Below are 15,617 nucleotides of genomic sequence, written 5' to 3'. Positions count from 1 at the left end.
GTGTCTCCTGCACTGGAGATTCTTTACCACTCACACCACCTGAGAATTCCCCTGTTTAATACTTACAAGCCTCTTAAGATAAACAGGCAAGGTTTGGTAAGAGGATTGGTGGGCTTTGGATTATTTTTGGAGCCATACTTCAGGTCCTGTAAAGACTACATTTGTAAAACAAGGACAGTTTTGTTTGGTTTTGTTCAGTATATAGGGCTGGGGAAAAAGTGCTTGTCCTTATGGGTAGAATAGAATTTCATCCTGGCATCATATCAATTACAAATAATTAACTGTAAATGAATTTAGTTCCTAAAGGGCAAAAGCAAAACTTTAAAATTTTTAGTATAATATAGGTAAATATCTTTTAGCACTGCAGCAGAGAATGATTTCTTAAAAGACTCGAAAAGTCTTGACTTACAAATAAAAGATTGATAAGTTTGAGTATATTAAAGGACTATGTGAAACATACAGGCAACAAGAGATTAGAATACAGAATATATCAGAGCTCCTACAATCAGTTTAAAAGGCAAAACAGCCCAAAAGAAAAATCTGCAAAAAACATGTGCAGCATTTCACTGAAAATATTCAAGGCCTATGAAGAGATGTTCAACTTTATGAGTATTCAGAGAAATAATTTTCAAGGCTACAGTGAAATTATTTTATATTCATTCAATTGGCAACAAATTAAAAAGTCTTAAAACATTAAATATAGGAGAAGATGTGAATACATAGGCTTTCTTATTGTTGCTAGTAAAGTTAAATTGGTGGAGTCACTTTGGCAAACAGTTTGATATTATTTCCTAAGATTGAACATAAATGTAGCCCATTATCTAGCAGTTTTGCTGCTTGTGTATACCCATTCTCACTGACAGCAAAAGTCTTGAAAGAGGATATTCATAGTAGCACTGTGGGCAGTAACAAAACTTGGGAATAGTCTTTAAGTGTTTGTATCTGAAGAAAAATGAATGTATAAACTGGTATGTGCACAAATTGAAAAATCAATGGACGGATCAAAACAAATGAACTACCGTATGCCACCATGTGGATGAATTTTAGCAATAGAACATTAAATGAAGAAAGTAATTCTCAAAAGATCGGATAAAATGTGTTTTGTCACAAATTAATAATGTTATATACTTAGGACAGAAATAGATATAGCAAATTATATAAGAAGAAAACCAAGGGAATGATGAATGGGATTCAGAATATTGTTTACCTTGGGTGGAGGGAGACAGGGAGATGGGATGGAAAAAACCATGTGACTAGAGGCAGATTATATTAGTCGGCTGTTTCTTTCTGTTGTTGCTCAGTTGTGTCAGACTCTTTGCCACCCCATGGACTGCAGCACGCCAGGTATCCCTGTCCTTCACTCTCTCCTGGAGTTTGCTCAACTCATGTCTATTGAGTTGATAAAGCCATCCAATCATCTCATCCTCTGTTGCCCCCTTCTTCTCCTGCCCTCACTCTTTCCCAGCATCAGGGTCTTTTCCAGTGAGTCAGCTCTTTATATCAGGTGACCAAAGTATTGCAGCTTCAGCATCAGTCCTTCCAATGGGTATTCAGGGTTGATTTCCTTTAGGATTGACTGGGTTGATCTCATTGCAATCAAGAGTCTTCTTGAGCACCACAGTTTGTAAGCATCAATTCATCGGTGTGCAGCCTTCTTTATGGTTCAAATCTCACATCCAAACATGACTACTAGAAAAACCATAACTTTGACTCTATGTACCTTTGTCAACAAAGTGATGTCTCTGCTTTTTAATACACTAAGTTTTTCATAGCTTTCCTTCTAAGGAGCAAGAGTCTTTGAATTTATGGCTGCATTGATTTTGGAGCCTAAGAAAATAAAATATGTCAGTTTCCATTTTTCTCCACCTATTTGCCACAGTGTTGAGACCCAATGCCATGAACTTAGTTTTTTGAATGTTGAGCTTTAAGCCAGCTTTTTCACTCTCCTCTTTCACTTTCATCAAGAATCTCTTTAGTTCCACTTTGCTTTGTGCCATACGGGTGGTATCATCTGCATATCTGAGGTTGTTGATATTTCTCCCGGAACTCTTGACTCTAGTTTATGATTCATCCAGCCCATCATTTCTCATGATGTACTCTGCATATAAGTTAAATAAGCAGGGTGACAATATACATCCTTGTTGTACTCCTTTTCCCAATTTGGAACCAGTCTTTTGTTCATGTCTGGTTCTAGCTGTTGCTTCTTGACCTGCATACAGGTTTCTCAGGAGACAGGTAAGGTGGTCTGCTATTCCCATGTCTTTAAGAATTTTCCACAGTTTGTGGTGATTCACACAGTCAAAGATTTTAGCGTAGTCAGTGAAGCAAAAGTAAATGTTTTTCTGAAATCCCTTTGCTTTCTTTATGATCCAGCGGATGTTGGCAATTTGATCTCTGGTTCCTCTGCCTCTTCTAAATGGAGCTTGTCCATCTAGAACTTCTTGGTTCATGTACTGCTGAAGCCTGGCTTGAGAATTTTGATTATAACCTTGCCTGCATGTGAAATGAGTGCAATTGTACAGTAATTTGAACAACCTTTGGCATAGCCCTTCTTTGGAATTGGAATGAAAACTGACCTTTTCAGTCCTGTGGCCACTGATGAATTTTACAAATTTGCTGACATATTGAGTGCATCACTCACAGCATCATTTTTTAGGATTTTAAATAGCTCAGCTGAAATTCTATTATCTCCACTAGCTTTGTTCATATTAATGCTTCCTAAGGTGCACTCAACTTCACACTCCAGCATGTTTGGCTTCTAGGTGAGTGACCACAGCATCCCAGTTATTCCAGTCATTAAGGCCTTTTTTTGTATGGTTCTTCTGTGTATCCTTGCCACTTCTTAATCGCTTCTGCTTCTCTTAGGTTCTTTCTGTTTCTGTCCTTTATCATGCCCATCCTTGCATGAAATGTTCCCTTGATATCTCCAGTTTTCTTGAAGCCATCTCCACTATTTCCCATTCTTTTGTTTTCCTCTATTTCTTTACACTGTTGATTTAAGAAGGCCTTCTTATCTTTCCTTGCTGATCTCTGGAACTCTGCATTCAGTTGGGTATATCTTTCCCTTTCTCCCTTACCTTTTGCTTCTTTTCTTTCCTCTGCTATTTGTAAAGCCTCCTCAGACAACCACTTTGCCTTGTGTTTCTTTTCTTTGTGATGGTTTTGGTCACCACCTCCTCTATAATGTTACTAACCTCCATCTGGTAGAGGCACTCTATCTACCAAATCTAATCCCTTGAATCTATTTGTCACCTCTACTGTATAATCATAAGAGATTTTATTTAGGTCATACCTGAATGGCCTAGTGGTTTTCCCTAGTTTCTTCAATTTAAGCCTGAATTTTGCAGTAAGAAGGTCATGATCTGAGCCGCAGTCAGCTCCGAGTCTTGTTTTTCCTGATTGTATAGAGCTTCTCCATCGTTTGCTGCAAAGAATATGACCAGTCCATTTTCAGTACTGACCATTTGATGATGTCCTTGTGTAGAGACGTCTCTTGTGTTGTTGGAAGAGGGTGTTTACTATGACCAATGTGTTCTTTTGACAAAACTGTTGGCTTTTACCCTGCTTCATTTTGTACTCCAAGGCCAAACTTACCTGTATTCCAGATATCTCTTAACTTCCTACTTTTGCATACCAGTTAGCTATGATGAAAAGGATGTTAGTTCTAGAAGATGTTATAGGTCTTCATAGAACTATTCAAACTTCAGCTTCTTCAAAATTAGTGGTTCAGGCGTAGACTTGGATTACTGTGATGCTGAATGGTTGCCTTGGAAGTGAACTGAGATTATTCTGTCATGTTTGAGATTGCACCCACTAGTGCATTTCGGACTCTTGCTGACTTTGAGGGCTACTCCATCTCTTCTAAGGGGTTCTTGCGCACAGTATTAGATTTAATGATCATCTGAATTAAATATGCCCATTCTCATCCATTTTAGTTCACTGATCGCTAAGATTCCGATGTTCACTCTTGCCACCTCCTGCTTAACTATGTCCAATTTACCTTGATTCATGGACCTAACATTCCAGATTCCTATGGGGTTTTGTTCTTTACCACATTGGACTTTACTTTCACCACCGCTACTGACAATACATGGAACTGATTTTGGAACCCATATCTATTTTTAGGATGCAGGCCAAATTCAGCCTCCCACCTGATTTTGTAAATAGAGTTTTATTAGCTGCAGCTCCTTTTGCTGTAATATAGCCTCTCTTGCTATGGTGAGAGAGGTGAGTAGTTGTAACAGAGACCACATTGGCCCCAGTCTTCACTCTCTTGCCCTTTACAGAAGTTTGCCAACCCTTGCTTTTGCCCATAAACTTCAGCTGGAATGGTAACAACTCCCAACATAAAAACTTATTCTTGGGGACTTCCCTAGTGGTCTAGTGGTTAAGACTGCCTTCTGATGCAGAGAGGGTATGGGTTCGATCCCTGTTGGGGAACTAGGATCCCACATGCCTCATGGCCAAAAAACCAAGGCATAAAACAGAAGCAGTAGTCTTAGCAAATTCAATAAAGACTATTAGAAAAATGGTCCACATTAAAAAAAATCTTAAAAAATAAACTTACTATTTTGTATACATTTTAAAAACTTATCTGTCCCACTGTGGAGAACAAGGATTGTAATCTTCTTGATCTCTTTGTTCATCTTATTTGTTGAAAGAATAGATGACAAATTATTGTTCTAAGTTACTTATATTCTCCCAATTATGATAATTTGAATTGGAAGCATGAGAGACAGAATCATGATAGTAATTAAAAATTAGATAACATGGGTTGTCTTTTGAAAGTTATATGATGAAAATAATATGGAAATGTGACAACTTATTTAACAAGAATTCCTTTCTCAATTTTTATTTCTCATTCTCAGTGTAGTTACACAGTACTCTTAATTAAATCCTTTATCAAGTTTTATTAAAATTAGCATAAATATGAAATGCCCCTAAATATAGTGAGTTGTGACCATTCTTGGTGCTTATCTGAGGTAGTGGTAGTATTTTAATGTCTTTTCTTCCCTTTCCATGTTTCAGGTCATGGGAGATAACCTGTTGCTCTCATCCGTCTTTCAGTTCTCTAAGAAGATAAGACAGTCTATAGATAAAACAGCTGGAAAGATCAGGTACTGTGTACTCAGATATCCTTGCTTCTATAAAAGCAGATTACTTTCCTTTCTAGTATATTTTGAAGGATGACCTATATAGCTAAATTTTACATGGCATTAGTCAAAAAGTAGGTGAAGTGAGTGGGCTAGAGGATAATGAGACATGACACTGGAGAGATAAGGAAGGACCAGTTTGGGCAGAACTTGTTTAAGGAGTTTGGACTTTATCGTAAAAAAGCCATAGGAAGTTAATACCTCAAATGCGTGGCTTTAAAATATATATATGTGTGTGTGTGTATATATATAAAGAGTTTTAATATTTTATTTCCATTTCCCTGATTATCTTGTCTCTCTCTCAGGACATACACATGCCACTTAGGAAAACATAAAATTAAGGAGGAAAAAACCCAATGTGGCTGATAATAGCACTTTGCCTGAGATTTAATTTTCAAATTTTTTCAATTTCATTGGTTTGGGGGATTGGTTTGTTTAATACACCAGTATTATCCATAAAGACACCATGTAAGTCTCCTCATGTGGTCATGTGACCTAGCAGCAGGAAAAGCTTGAGGCCTCCTTACCTACAGATGGGAATCCCCTATTATTTCATCCTACCTGCTGAAATATGTGCCTTTTTTTCCCCAGTAAATGAGCCCTCATCCAGTCATTTATGCATTCAGTAGATCTTCATAGAGTACCTGCCTTACACCATTCTCTCCTGTTGATAATTCCTTACCACAGAGTATCTTTCTCAATCTGCACTGAATTAACTCATCCCTAGTTTCCTCTAGAAAAAAAAAAATTGTAGCTTAGACATTTAAATAAAATTGTGACCATTGAACACATTGATGGTTAGTTGGTTGGTTGATTTTGTTGTCTCAGAAATTTGACAGAATTTCGAAAGTATAAAAAATTAATATTTTTTTAATGTTAATTTGTTGCCTTCAGTTTGAGTGTTGAGTTTTGCTGTGTGTAAAGCACTGGCAGGCTCTGTGAGAGAGAATAAGAAAGATAAAACATGCTGCCCACTGTTATGGTCTTACATCTGGTCGGCGAAGGACAGCGTATGTACAGGTAACTGGGGTACAAGAGAGCACATGATAGATTAGTGCCCAGTTAGAGGTAAGAACAGAGAAAGGATCACCTTCACCCCGGACTGTCAGGGATTTGTGGAGGAAGTAATATTCAAAGCTAGATATAATTTTTGGTGAGCAAAATCTAAAGAATAGAGGCCTGAGCCTTTTACACAGATAGTACTAGAATAGTTTGAAAAATGACTGGTCTTTAGGTCTGCACCAGGAGTTATAAACTGAAATGCCTATCCAGACCTGTCTAAAACTATGCTGTAAGTTATTCTAATACTTTCTATAGATCCTTGGATTCCATGTGAAAGTGCCCCCCTCAGGGTGTTCAGTGTGGCCCTGCATTGGTCAACTCCCAGTTTCCAACCCCGGATTTGCATGAATTGGGGGCCAGTGCTAGAGAATAGATTGTGGGGGTCTTAGAATATGTGCCTAAGACTCTTCTTTACCTAAACCGACTACTTTATCAAAAAGGAGTTTTATCTTCATAGTTAAATTATTGAATGAAATTAGTTTTGGAATTCAGTATATTTTCATGCTGCTGTTTAGTCTGACTACTCTTTTGAATTCATTATGTAATATGAAGATCGGTTGAAAGCCCTGATTGTTTCTGAAAGATCTGTAATGACCTTTGCACAAAAACCATTTAAATTCTAACCATTATGATCTGGCCTGATTTCTTGATGTAGTTTTCTGCTTGCTTAGTGTTTAAGTATTACACTTCACTCCATGAAGCCAAAATTACGATTGGCTTTATAAACCTGCAGCACAGTCTTTACAAATTGTCTTTAAATTTTTTATCCCTTTAGTGGCTTAGAACTTCTGGGATGTGTGTGTGTGTGTGTGTGTGTGTGTGTGTGTGTGTGTGTGTGTGATTTGGGAGTCTCAGGTAGCATTTTTACCAAAGATGAAATATGTATGGTTTAACAATTTGAAAAAGCGAAAAAGCACTAACATTGTACTCAGTAACCATCTTCTGGCAAAATTCACCGAGTTTTCAGGATGGCTAAGCACAGACACATTAAATAATCATTGTTTTCTTACTTTCACCAATCCTAATGCTCTAAGGACTCTCTTAGAGAGCACACAGTAATTTCTCAGGCCTTAATTTCACAGTTATTAGGATAACAGCTCCTAGATAGCTAGCAAGGATATTTAGTCTTTGGGGTGTAGAAATTTTAACAGTAGATCAGAAGAGTATTCTCTTCTAGGATTCTAGATCCATCGTTACCTTTTGAAGCATGATTATTTGTAATTGTAGATGTTCCAGACTTGTAATTTGACATGATGAATTTGGTATTGATTTGATATTGATGAATTTCATGTTTTTAAATAAGTTGAACCTGGCATTTTGAATTTTGAAGAAATACAAATAAAAATGTAATTTAGTTTACTACTTAAATACTGATCAACTTCTAATAGTAATACTTTACTTTCTTGTACAATATTGGTTATTGTATAAGGCAGTTAAACTAGATTTCCAGCCCAATGAAGAAATTCAAATAGAAACTAAAAAGGTACTTAGTATTTACAGCTCTCTAAAGCTGCTGGGTCATGTCTTCTAGATTGAAGAGAGAGATACCACATTTGAAAGATAAGTCAGAATTTTGTGATGCTTTATTTTATAAGATGCCTGAAATTAATTTCGAGCATAGGATCTTTATTGGCAATTGTTTTTGTCAAAAGGATAGTTTCTTAACTCTTAACAGGTTATTATGTAAAATATATTAACATGAATTAGCATTTTTAAAGAAAAGAAGCATAAGTATTCTATTATAATTTTCAACCTTTGAAATTACGTACACACTTTGATCAATTACTAAGAAGCCTTTTCCTGTTTAAAGAGGTCCTAACAAACTCAATTGCTTATACTTAATTCAACCTGTTTTCATCTTAAATTCATCTTATATTTGTACTGCATATGTACTGTATGAAACAAGTTGTATTTTTGTTATAAAAGGTGGTTATATAAAAATATTAGATAAAATTTTGGGGTTATATTGTCATCTACATTTGTTTTATATTTGATTCTCAATAAAGAATGAGATAAATACTAAAGGGTTTTTATGTGTCTATTTGTAGCTAGTCAGTTACTGTTTTAGTACAGATCTATCACATAAATGAGTTTATTGTTAATATTGGCTCAGTGTTTAATTCACAGTTCATGTAACACTTAGTGGTATTTTTAATTCTTGTTTAGCTTTGAAAAGATATGTTGTTTTTGTGTTATCATTAAAAATGTGATTTTTTAAAATATGAAATATAAAAAGCTAATTTTTTTATTTATAGAATATTATTTAAAGACAAAGATCGGAATTGGGATGAAATAGAAAGCAAGTTAAGAGCTGAAAGTGAAGTCCCTATTGTGAAAACCTCAAGCATGGTATGGTAATTTTTCTTGAATATTAAAACATTTTTTTTAAAGGTTTTATGTTCAGGGAATGATATGCTGATTTTTTAACTGTTCATTGATTTCATTTATAAAAGAAGATATAAGAGCACGAATTTGGGACCTTTTATGCTTTCTCTTTTCTGTCACAGGGTTTTAAAGTGTTGACTGCTTCAAAGTTGTACAGGGTGTGGAGGAACCTTTTATGTTTCTCACTATTAATACACTCTTGTTCGTATAATTATATGTTATAAATAAGCAATTTTGAAATAAGAGCAAACTCAAATATAAGTTGACATGAATCATTTCTGTTTACTTAACAGATTGCTTATCTCTCCAGAATTTGTACTGGTTTTTATTATTCAGGAAATCATCCTAAAATTGAGGTTGCAGTTTGTACATTTTCCATAGACAATCCTTAAGTGCTTTTGACAGTTGTTGCAAGATTGATCAATATATCTTTACATATACAGTATTATTATCTAACTTTTCATCTTCTATTACTATCTCACTGAAAAGAATTCTGTTTCAGCATTAAAGATTTTAAAATTCAAGTCTTTTTACTGAACATCATAATTATCTCATATCCTGTTGCTACAGATTGGGGCCATGTCAGTAACATTAAGGATATCAAATAAAATTAGTGTAAAGTTTGTTGCTTATCAAATAAAAATGTTTTAATTAAAGTAAGCTAATTCTTGTCATTGTTTTCCCTACAGGAGATTTCGTCTATCTTACAGGAGCTAAAAAGAGTTGAAAAGCAGCTACAAGGTAAATTTACTACTGATTAGGTATCAAGAGCTAACAATTTTAGAGCAAGTACATCCTAAGTGATATTTCTAAAATACTATTAATTTGAACACTATTTGATTAAGTGTAATGATGTATGAATAAAGATATAAAGTTCTACATATTTAAATTACTCATAAAAAGACAGTATAAATAATTAAAAATACAATTCATAGTATTACATAGTATCTATTATTTGTATCTATATGGTAGATACAATATAGATTATATTATATATCTATACTATATAGTATCTGTTATTTGTATATATGTTTATAAATTATAGTATATGAAAAATATGTAAAATAATATATTGAAATGTGTATATGCAGCTGAAAATGCTTGTTGACAATTAGCATTGTTTACTTGACTTGATAATTCTTAAATTATATTTGTGGTACAACCCATGTGAAGTAATAATGGTTTTATAAGTCATAATAATCATTTGGATGTACCATAAGAAACCGCGTGCACATTGGACATAGGGACCAGAAGAGGGAGTAGAGAAGAAAAAGAGACTGTTGGCCTCCTAAACTTTAACAGGGACATTGTTTTTGGTGTGTGTCAGATCTGTAATTACGCACTTATGCCTATGTGTATTTTGACCTAGAAGTCCCCAGTGGTAAAACAGGCAGATTCCAGAGTAGGTTCTAATTTTACTCAGTCTTTGTTTGAATTATCATAGGCATGATGTGTTGGTCCTGGCTAAGTGGTTCTGAATCTTTTCTCAGCCTCAGCACACCTAAGCGTATATCCCCATGAGGCAAAGTGGCTTGTTTACATGATTGTTAGCTGGCAAAAGGGAGTATGCTTTTAAAAGGACCTCTTAAATAATTCTTCTATCTGTGATGCTTCTTTTCCTCAGCTCCCCTCTCTACCCAATACCACGTTGAAAATCACTGCCAAAAACTTTCCCTTGTCCGCTCAAGGATCTTTTGGATTGAGAGCTGGTCTTTATCTGGCCCTTGCCATGGAGAATGCAAGGTCTGCTTGGCCTGCCATGGAATATGAATATCTAGGCTGTGAGGGATTTTTATGACTCAGTGGTCCATAAAGATGTACTTGTGCATAACAAATACCCTAGCACGCTCACCAGGATGAATGACAACATGTTATGGTCTCTTCAGAGTGTGCTGTTTGCCTCCTCAACTTTCATGTTACTCTGAACCCCAGCTTAGCAACTAATCCCAATTATTTGAGTAATAAATAAAGCCAGGAGTAGTTTCTTTCAGTCCTAACCAGTATTTTCATCATCCTCTTATAATGATTAAAGCATATTTCAAAGAGACCTTTCCTGAATTCCACATCTCCAAATCCTAGTCTTCCAGCAGGCTCAGATGCCTGTAAATAGCCTACTCAAGGGACCATAGAAAGCTTTCAGGTTTTTATAATCTACGATATAGATGAGCCCCAGAATTACTGAAAGTGGGGTTTTAAATACAGAATTGGAAGGACTAAGCAAATTAAAGCTTATATAAGCATTAGTAATTAAAATATTATCCAAATCATAAGCAATATTCATATCCAAATTTAGCTGCATCCCTCTATTCCTTTCCTTTCTTTCAGCTATCAATGCTATGATCGACCCGGATGGAACTTTGGAGGCTCTGAACAACATGGGATTTCCCAGTGCTATCTTGCCATCTCCACCAAAACAGAAGTCCAGTCCTGTGAATGACCACGGCAGCCCGGGTCAGACACCGACACTTTGCCAACCAGAAGCTAGGGTTCTTCATCCTGCTGCTGGTGCAGTCTCAGCCGAATTTGAGAATGCCGAGTCTGAGGCTGATTTCAGTATACATTTCAATAGGTTCAACCCCGAAGGGGAAGAGGAGGACGTTACAGTACAGGAATGACTTTCTCTTGCTTGTTAAAATAACCTGTGGAATGACTAGAATTATTGGAAACAGCATAGTGTTGACTTTTAGAGAAAATAAGACAGCTTGGTCAACTGCAATCTTGTTATCTCTGTCTTCTTAATTTTATTTATTTATTTTTTATCTATAACGTGGAGCCATAGTAATCCTTTCGAACCATTGAGATGACCATTTAATGCACATAGAGGAAAAATTAGATGGTGAAAGTTTCACATTTTGTGGTTTTTATGATTTTCAAATTGAATTAGATAATTGCATCCTTTCCCTTCATAGATCTTTGTTTTTTTTTCTTTAAGCCATGCTGTGACCTACAAGCAAACTAAATACCCAACCTTTCTGACCCCCATGTCTCCTGTGCCAAGCTGCTCCCTGAAATGGACTTGCTCTTCGTCTGTACAGATTTGTTAAACACTTATATTTGCTTCTTAATAATAGGATTTATATTAGTATTCATTACCATTGGATACAATGACATATTGCTCTCCACAGTCAAACTGACCTTTCAGAACAGTCCTTCTTGTGTTCTAAGATTTTCCAACATATATGTGATTTATATAACTTTGTTGCTGCGTAAATTGTCTTAGGGTTTATGGAAATGAACTATTATGTTTGCACTAAGATTTGCTGGGAGTGGTAGGTGGACATATCTATAAATAAATAAGGACTAACCATCATTTTTTGTATATAGGAGATTGATAATTGTATTTGTTTTAACCCCACAGTGTTTTACTCCACTTTCAAAAAGATCAATTTGGCACTTTTTTCCCTTTTTTTTTTTTTTTTTTTTTTAGTGAAAGTAAGATTTTTGTCTCATTTTAGGGCAAATGATAAGTAGAAGGATTAAACTAGACGGATAGGTTATAGGTGGAGTCTATTTTTAAAACTAAGAACATGTATACAGGTCCTGTGTTACCAAGTTTATATGTGACAGTTGAAAAAATTTTTCCCTTGAAATGATCATGAAATTAAAATTTTGGGCATTAGGAAACTTGGAGAACCAGTAGTCATAAGATTAGTAGATAGTTTCACTCCCAAGCAATGAATTGCTTCTGTGTGTTTCCCTGTAGGACCCAGTAGTAAATCCTGTCTCAGTCGTATACATTTATAAGGACCCTACAAGATGACGACCAAGGCTTTGGGCCTATGCTAAACAGGAAGCTTATGAAAAGTATCTTCTATTAACTTGTTTTTTCTCTTTTCAGTAAGTTCACATTTGGATAAGTTTAAAAAGAAAGTAATTATCTTTATGTTTCCAGAACACTATAATTTTGGATAATTCTTAATTCAGTTAAATATTATTAGACCTGGATTTTTGAAACCCTTGATCCCATCAGTTTATAACGGTTAAAGCTGCAACTTTCATGAAATAGTCTTTAATATTTCAGCAATAATCCTATGCTACATTTGTTTTAAGAAAGTAACTGTTCAATTCAAAAGTTTACAGGATTTTTAAAAATCCTGTACTGTTGGGCCAGTTAATAAAGATGCAAAAAAAACAAAACAAAACCTGTTTTTAGAGACATATAAACAAAAGTCTGTTGTATAATGGATCTCATTATTTTTTTTTAATTTAAAAAAAGTAAATGAACTGTTCTTGTAAAGCTAAATTCCCCATTCTGTCTAATAAAGGAAGACTGAAAAAATGGTTTTAAAGAACATGAATGGAAAGATACAGTTGCTTTGAAGGAATAAATGAAATGTTAAAACAGGGTTGATCCATTTGAAGAAAGAGTAGAAAAAATTAATCACCACTGTTTCATCTTTGTTTAATGTTTGGGTACTGATGATATCAACATGGAAGTAGAAGGTAAGGAGTTGTTTAGGAAAATATTAGCATCTGTTCTACTTACATTATCATTTAAGTGTTTACACAGTTTTGTTCAATTACAAACATTTGGCCTTTTACTATGTTATTTTTATTTTGTATGAATACATTATTCTCCTTATTTATTTTTGTTACCTTTATTACTTATGTTATTTTGTTATGCATTTACAACTCCATTTTTAAATAAAGTGTTTCTGGAACTTTATGCAGTTGATTGTACATAATTTATTCTATCATCTGAATTGCTAATACTTCATCAGTTTATCAAATAACTCTATATCATTTTCTAAGGTTAAGTAAAAAAAGTTCTTCAGTTTACTTAATATGTGATAACTGTAAAACTCACACTCTTTTGAGCTAAAGAAGAAAATATTTTCTTAGCAAATTATAGTAAATACAATTCTCTTAGCTTAATAATCTAATGTATATATAGATAGATATTTATATATGTATTTGATTCCTGGGTCAGAAAGATCCCCTGGGAAAGGGAATGGCAACTGCAGTATTCTTGCCTGGAGAATTCCATCGACAGAGAAGCCTGGTCGACTCTTCGAGACCCCATGGACTATAGCCCGGGGCGCCCCATGGGGGACATTAGTGGTAAAGAACCTGTCTGCCAACACAGGAGGCATGAGACGTGAGTTTGATATCTGGGTCAGAAAGATCCCCTGGAGGAGGGCACGACAGTCCCATGGACAGAGGAGTCTGATGGGCTCAGTCCATAGGGTCACAAAGAGTCCGACATGACTGAAGCCACTTAGCACACATGCACACATAGATACTTACATATGCGCAGCCTTTCTTTGTTGCTGGCATGGAATCATCAGGAAGCTTTATAACTGATATATTCGGGGAACAAAGAAGAAATTCTAAAAAATCTTAAATTTAAGAACTATCCATTTGAACTCATTTGTGCCCAAGAGTCTTAAATATCTCCCCGTTACTGTTACACTGTTTCTCAGCTTTTTTAGGCTCTCCATAATCTGGCTCTTTCCTTATGTGTCTGTGTGCAGCTGATACAGACTCTCCACCCTGAGACAATCTGGAGCTTTTTCATCACTATGTGCTTGCTTCTTCCTCCCCTTCCTTCCTGCTTACACACATTCCTTCCATTCTTCAGTTCCACTGAACTCTTCATAAAGCTTCCCTCACTTGACTGAGCCCTAGTAAAGGGCTGTGTCATACTTGCATTTTCCCCTTCCCTTCTCCCTACACAAAATTTTCTTCCTTCTAAATTAATAATCTTTATTTCCTGGATAAACTGTACTTTAAAATGTCTGTGTGTTTGCTTCCTTTGTGTGTCTTTGATTTTGCTTGTCATCTATGTCTCTGCCTGATAGGATCTTAACTTTTGAAAGGTAAATAGATGCTTGGAATCCAGACCCTTTCCTCACTAGCTAAAAATGTGTTTGTCTTCTGATCTACAGGAGGAAAGCATCTTAATATCCAAGAAATCTCTCCCAATCCAAATGGTCTATGACTTCAAAATAGTTATCCATCCTGTTTTTCTTCAGAAAAATACCCCAGATCATATTTACTCAACAACTGTGTACGAGGCACTGAAGTTACTGTAGATAAACAGAAATAAATGATTGCCTTCACAGACCTTCTATTCGAGAGTACGGAAACAGATAATAGAAACTAAAAATCAGTTCAGTTGATGATATCAGATGGAGTAATCGCATTCTCCTTTACCCTCCCAGTGGATTATTTACATTGCTGTCTCCCTAGTTTCTTAAAAGTGCATACTGCTCAACAAATGATTCAGTTAAATACTTTTTGTTTGGGTTTTTGGGAACATTTTGTGATCAGACTTTCAACCTCCACGTTTTTCCTCAGTTCTGCTCTTTGCTGTAGTAAGACCTATAGCCTCTCCCTCTCTTTTACTGAAGTATATTTGATTTACAATGTTGTGTTACTTTCAGGTGTACAACAAAGTGAATCAGTTATACACACATATACGCCCACTCTTTTTTAAGAGTCTTTTCCCATATAGGCCATTACAGAGTATGGAGTAGAGTTCCCTGTGCTATATAGTAGGTTCTTATCAGATATCTATTTTATATACAGAAATGTGTCTGTCATCTGCAGCCTCCCAATTTATCTGTCCCCCTCCTTACCCCCTAGTAACTGTAAGTTCTCTACATCTGTGACTCTGCTTCCGTTTTGTGAATTAAGTTCTTTTGTACCCTTTTTTGGACTCTACATACAAGTGATATCGTATGATATTTTCTTTCTGTGTCTGATTTCACTCAATATGACCATCTCTGGATCCATCAGTGTTGCTGCAAATGGCGTTATTTTGTTCTTTTTTATGGCTGAGTAATATTTCATTGTATATACCACATCTTTATCCATTCCTCTGTCAATGGACATTTAGTTTGCTTCCATGTTCTGACTGTTGTAAATAGTGTGGCCGTGAACATTGGTTTTTTATTAGGTTTTTTACAGGCATATGCCTACTAGTGGGATTGCTAAGTCATATGGTAGTTCTGTTTTTAGTTTTTTAAGGAACCTCTGTACTGTTCTGCATAGAGGCTGTACCAATTTACGTTC

General features: G+C 35.4%; 1 protein-coding gene across 12 annotated transcripts in view; it reads left to right on the top strand.

The window, feature by feature from the left end:
• CEP170 (centrosomal protein 170) overlaps positions 1 to 13,266 on the top strand; it is a 131,174-nt gene extending 117,908 nt beyond the window's left edge. For 11 of the 12 annotated variants that reach the window (XM_043486057.1, XM_043486063.1, XM_043486062.1 and 8 more), the window contains 4 exons: positions 5,029 to 5,117; positions 8,471 to 8,564; positions 9,290 to 9,341; positions 10,926 to 13,266. In XM_043486057.1, the coding sequence (XP_043341992.1) occupies positions 5,029 to 5,117; positions 8,471 to 8,564; positions 9,290 to 9,341; positions 10,926 to 11,215 (525 nt within the window). In that variant the 3' untranslated portion in view covers positions 11,216 to 13,266. The remainder of the gene's footprint in view (positions 1 to 5,028; positions 5,118 to 8,470; positions 8,565 to 9,289; positions 9,342 to 10,925) is intronic. The other variant, XM_043486058.1, reaches the window with a different exon arrangement.
• Positions 13,267 to 15,617: the final 2,351 nt, after the last annotated feature.

The sequence above is a fragment of the Cervus canadensis genome, chromosome 13 (genome assembly GCF_019320065.1).
Source record: "Cervus canadensis isolate Bull #8, Minnesota chromosome 13, ASM1932006v1, whole genome shotgun sequence".
Lineage (NCBI taxonomy): Eukaryota > Metazoa > Chordata > Mammalia > Artiodactyla > Cervidae > Cervus > Cervus canadensis.
Note: the sequence above shows the minus strand (reverse complement) of the source record. Positions and strands in the feature narration are given on the sequence as shown.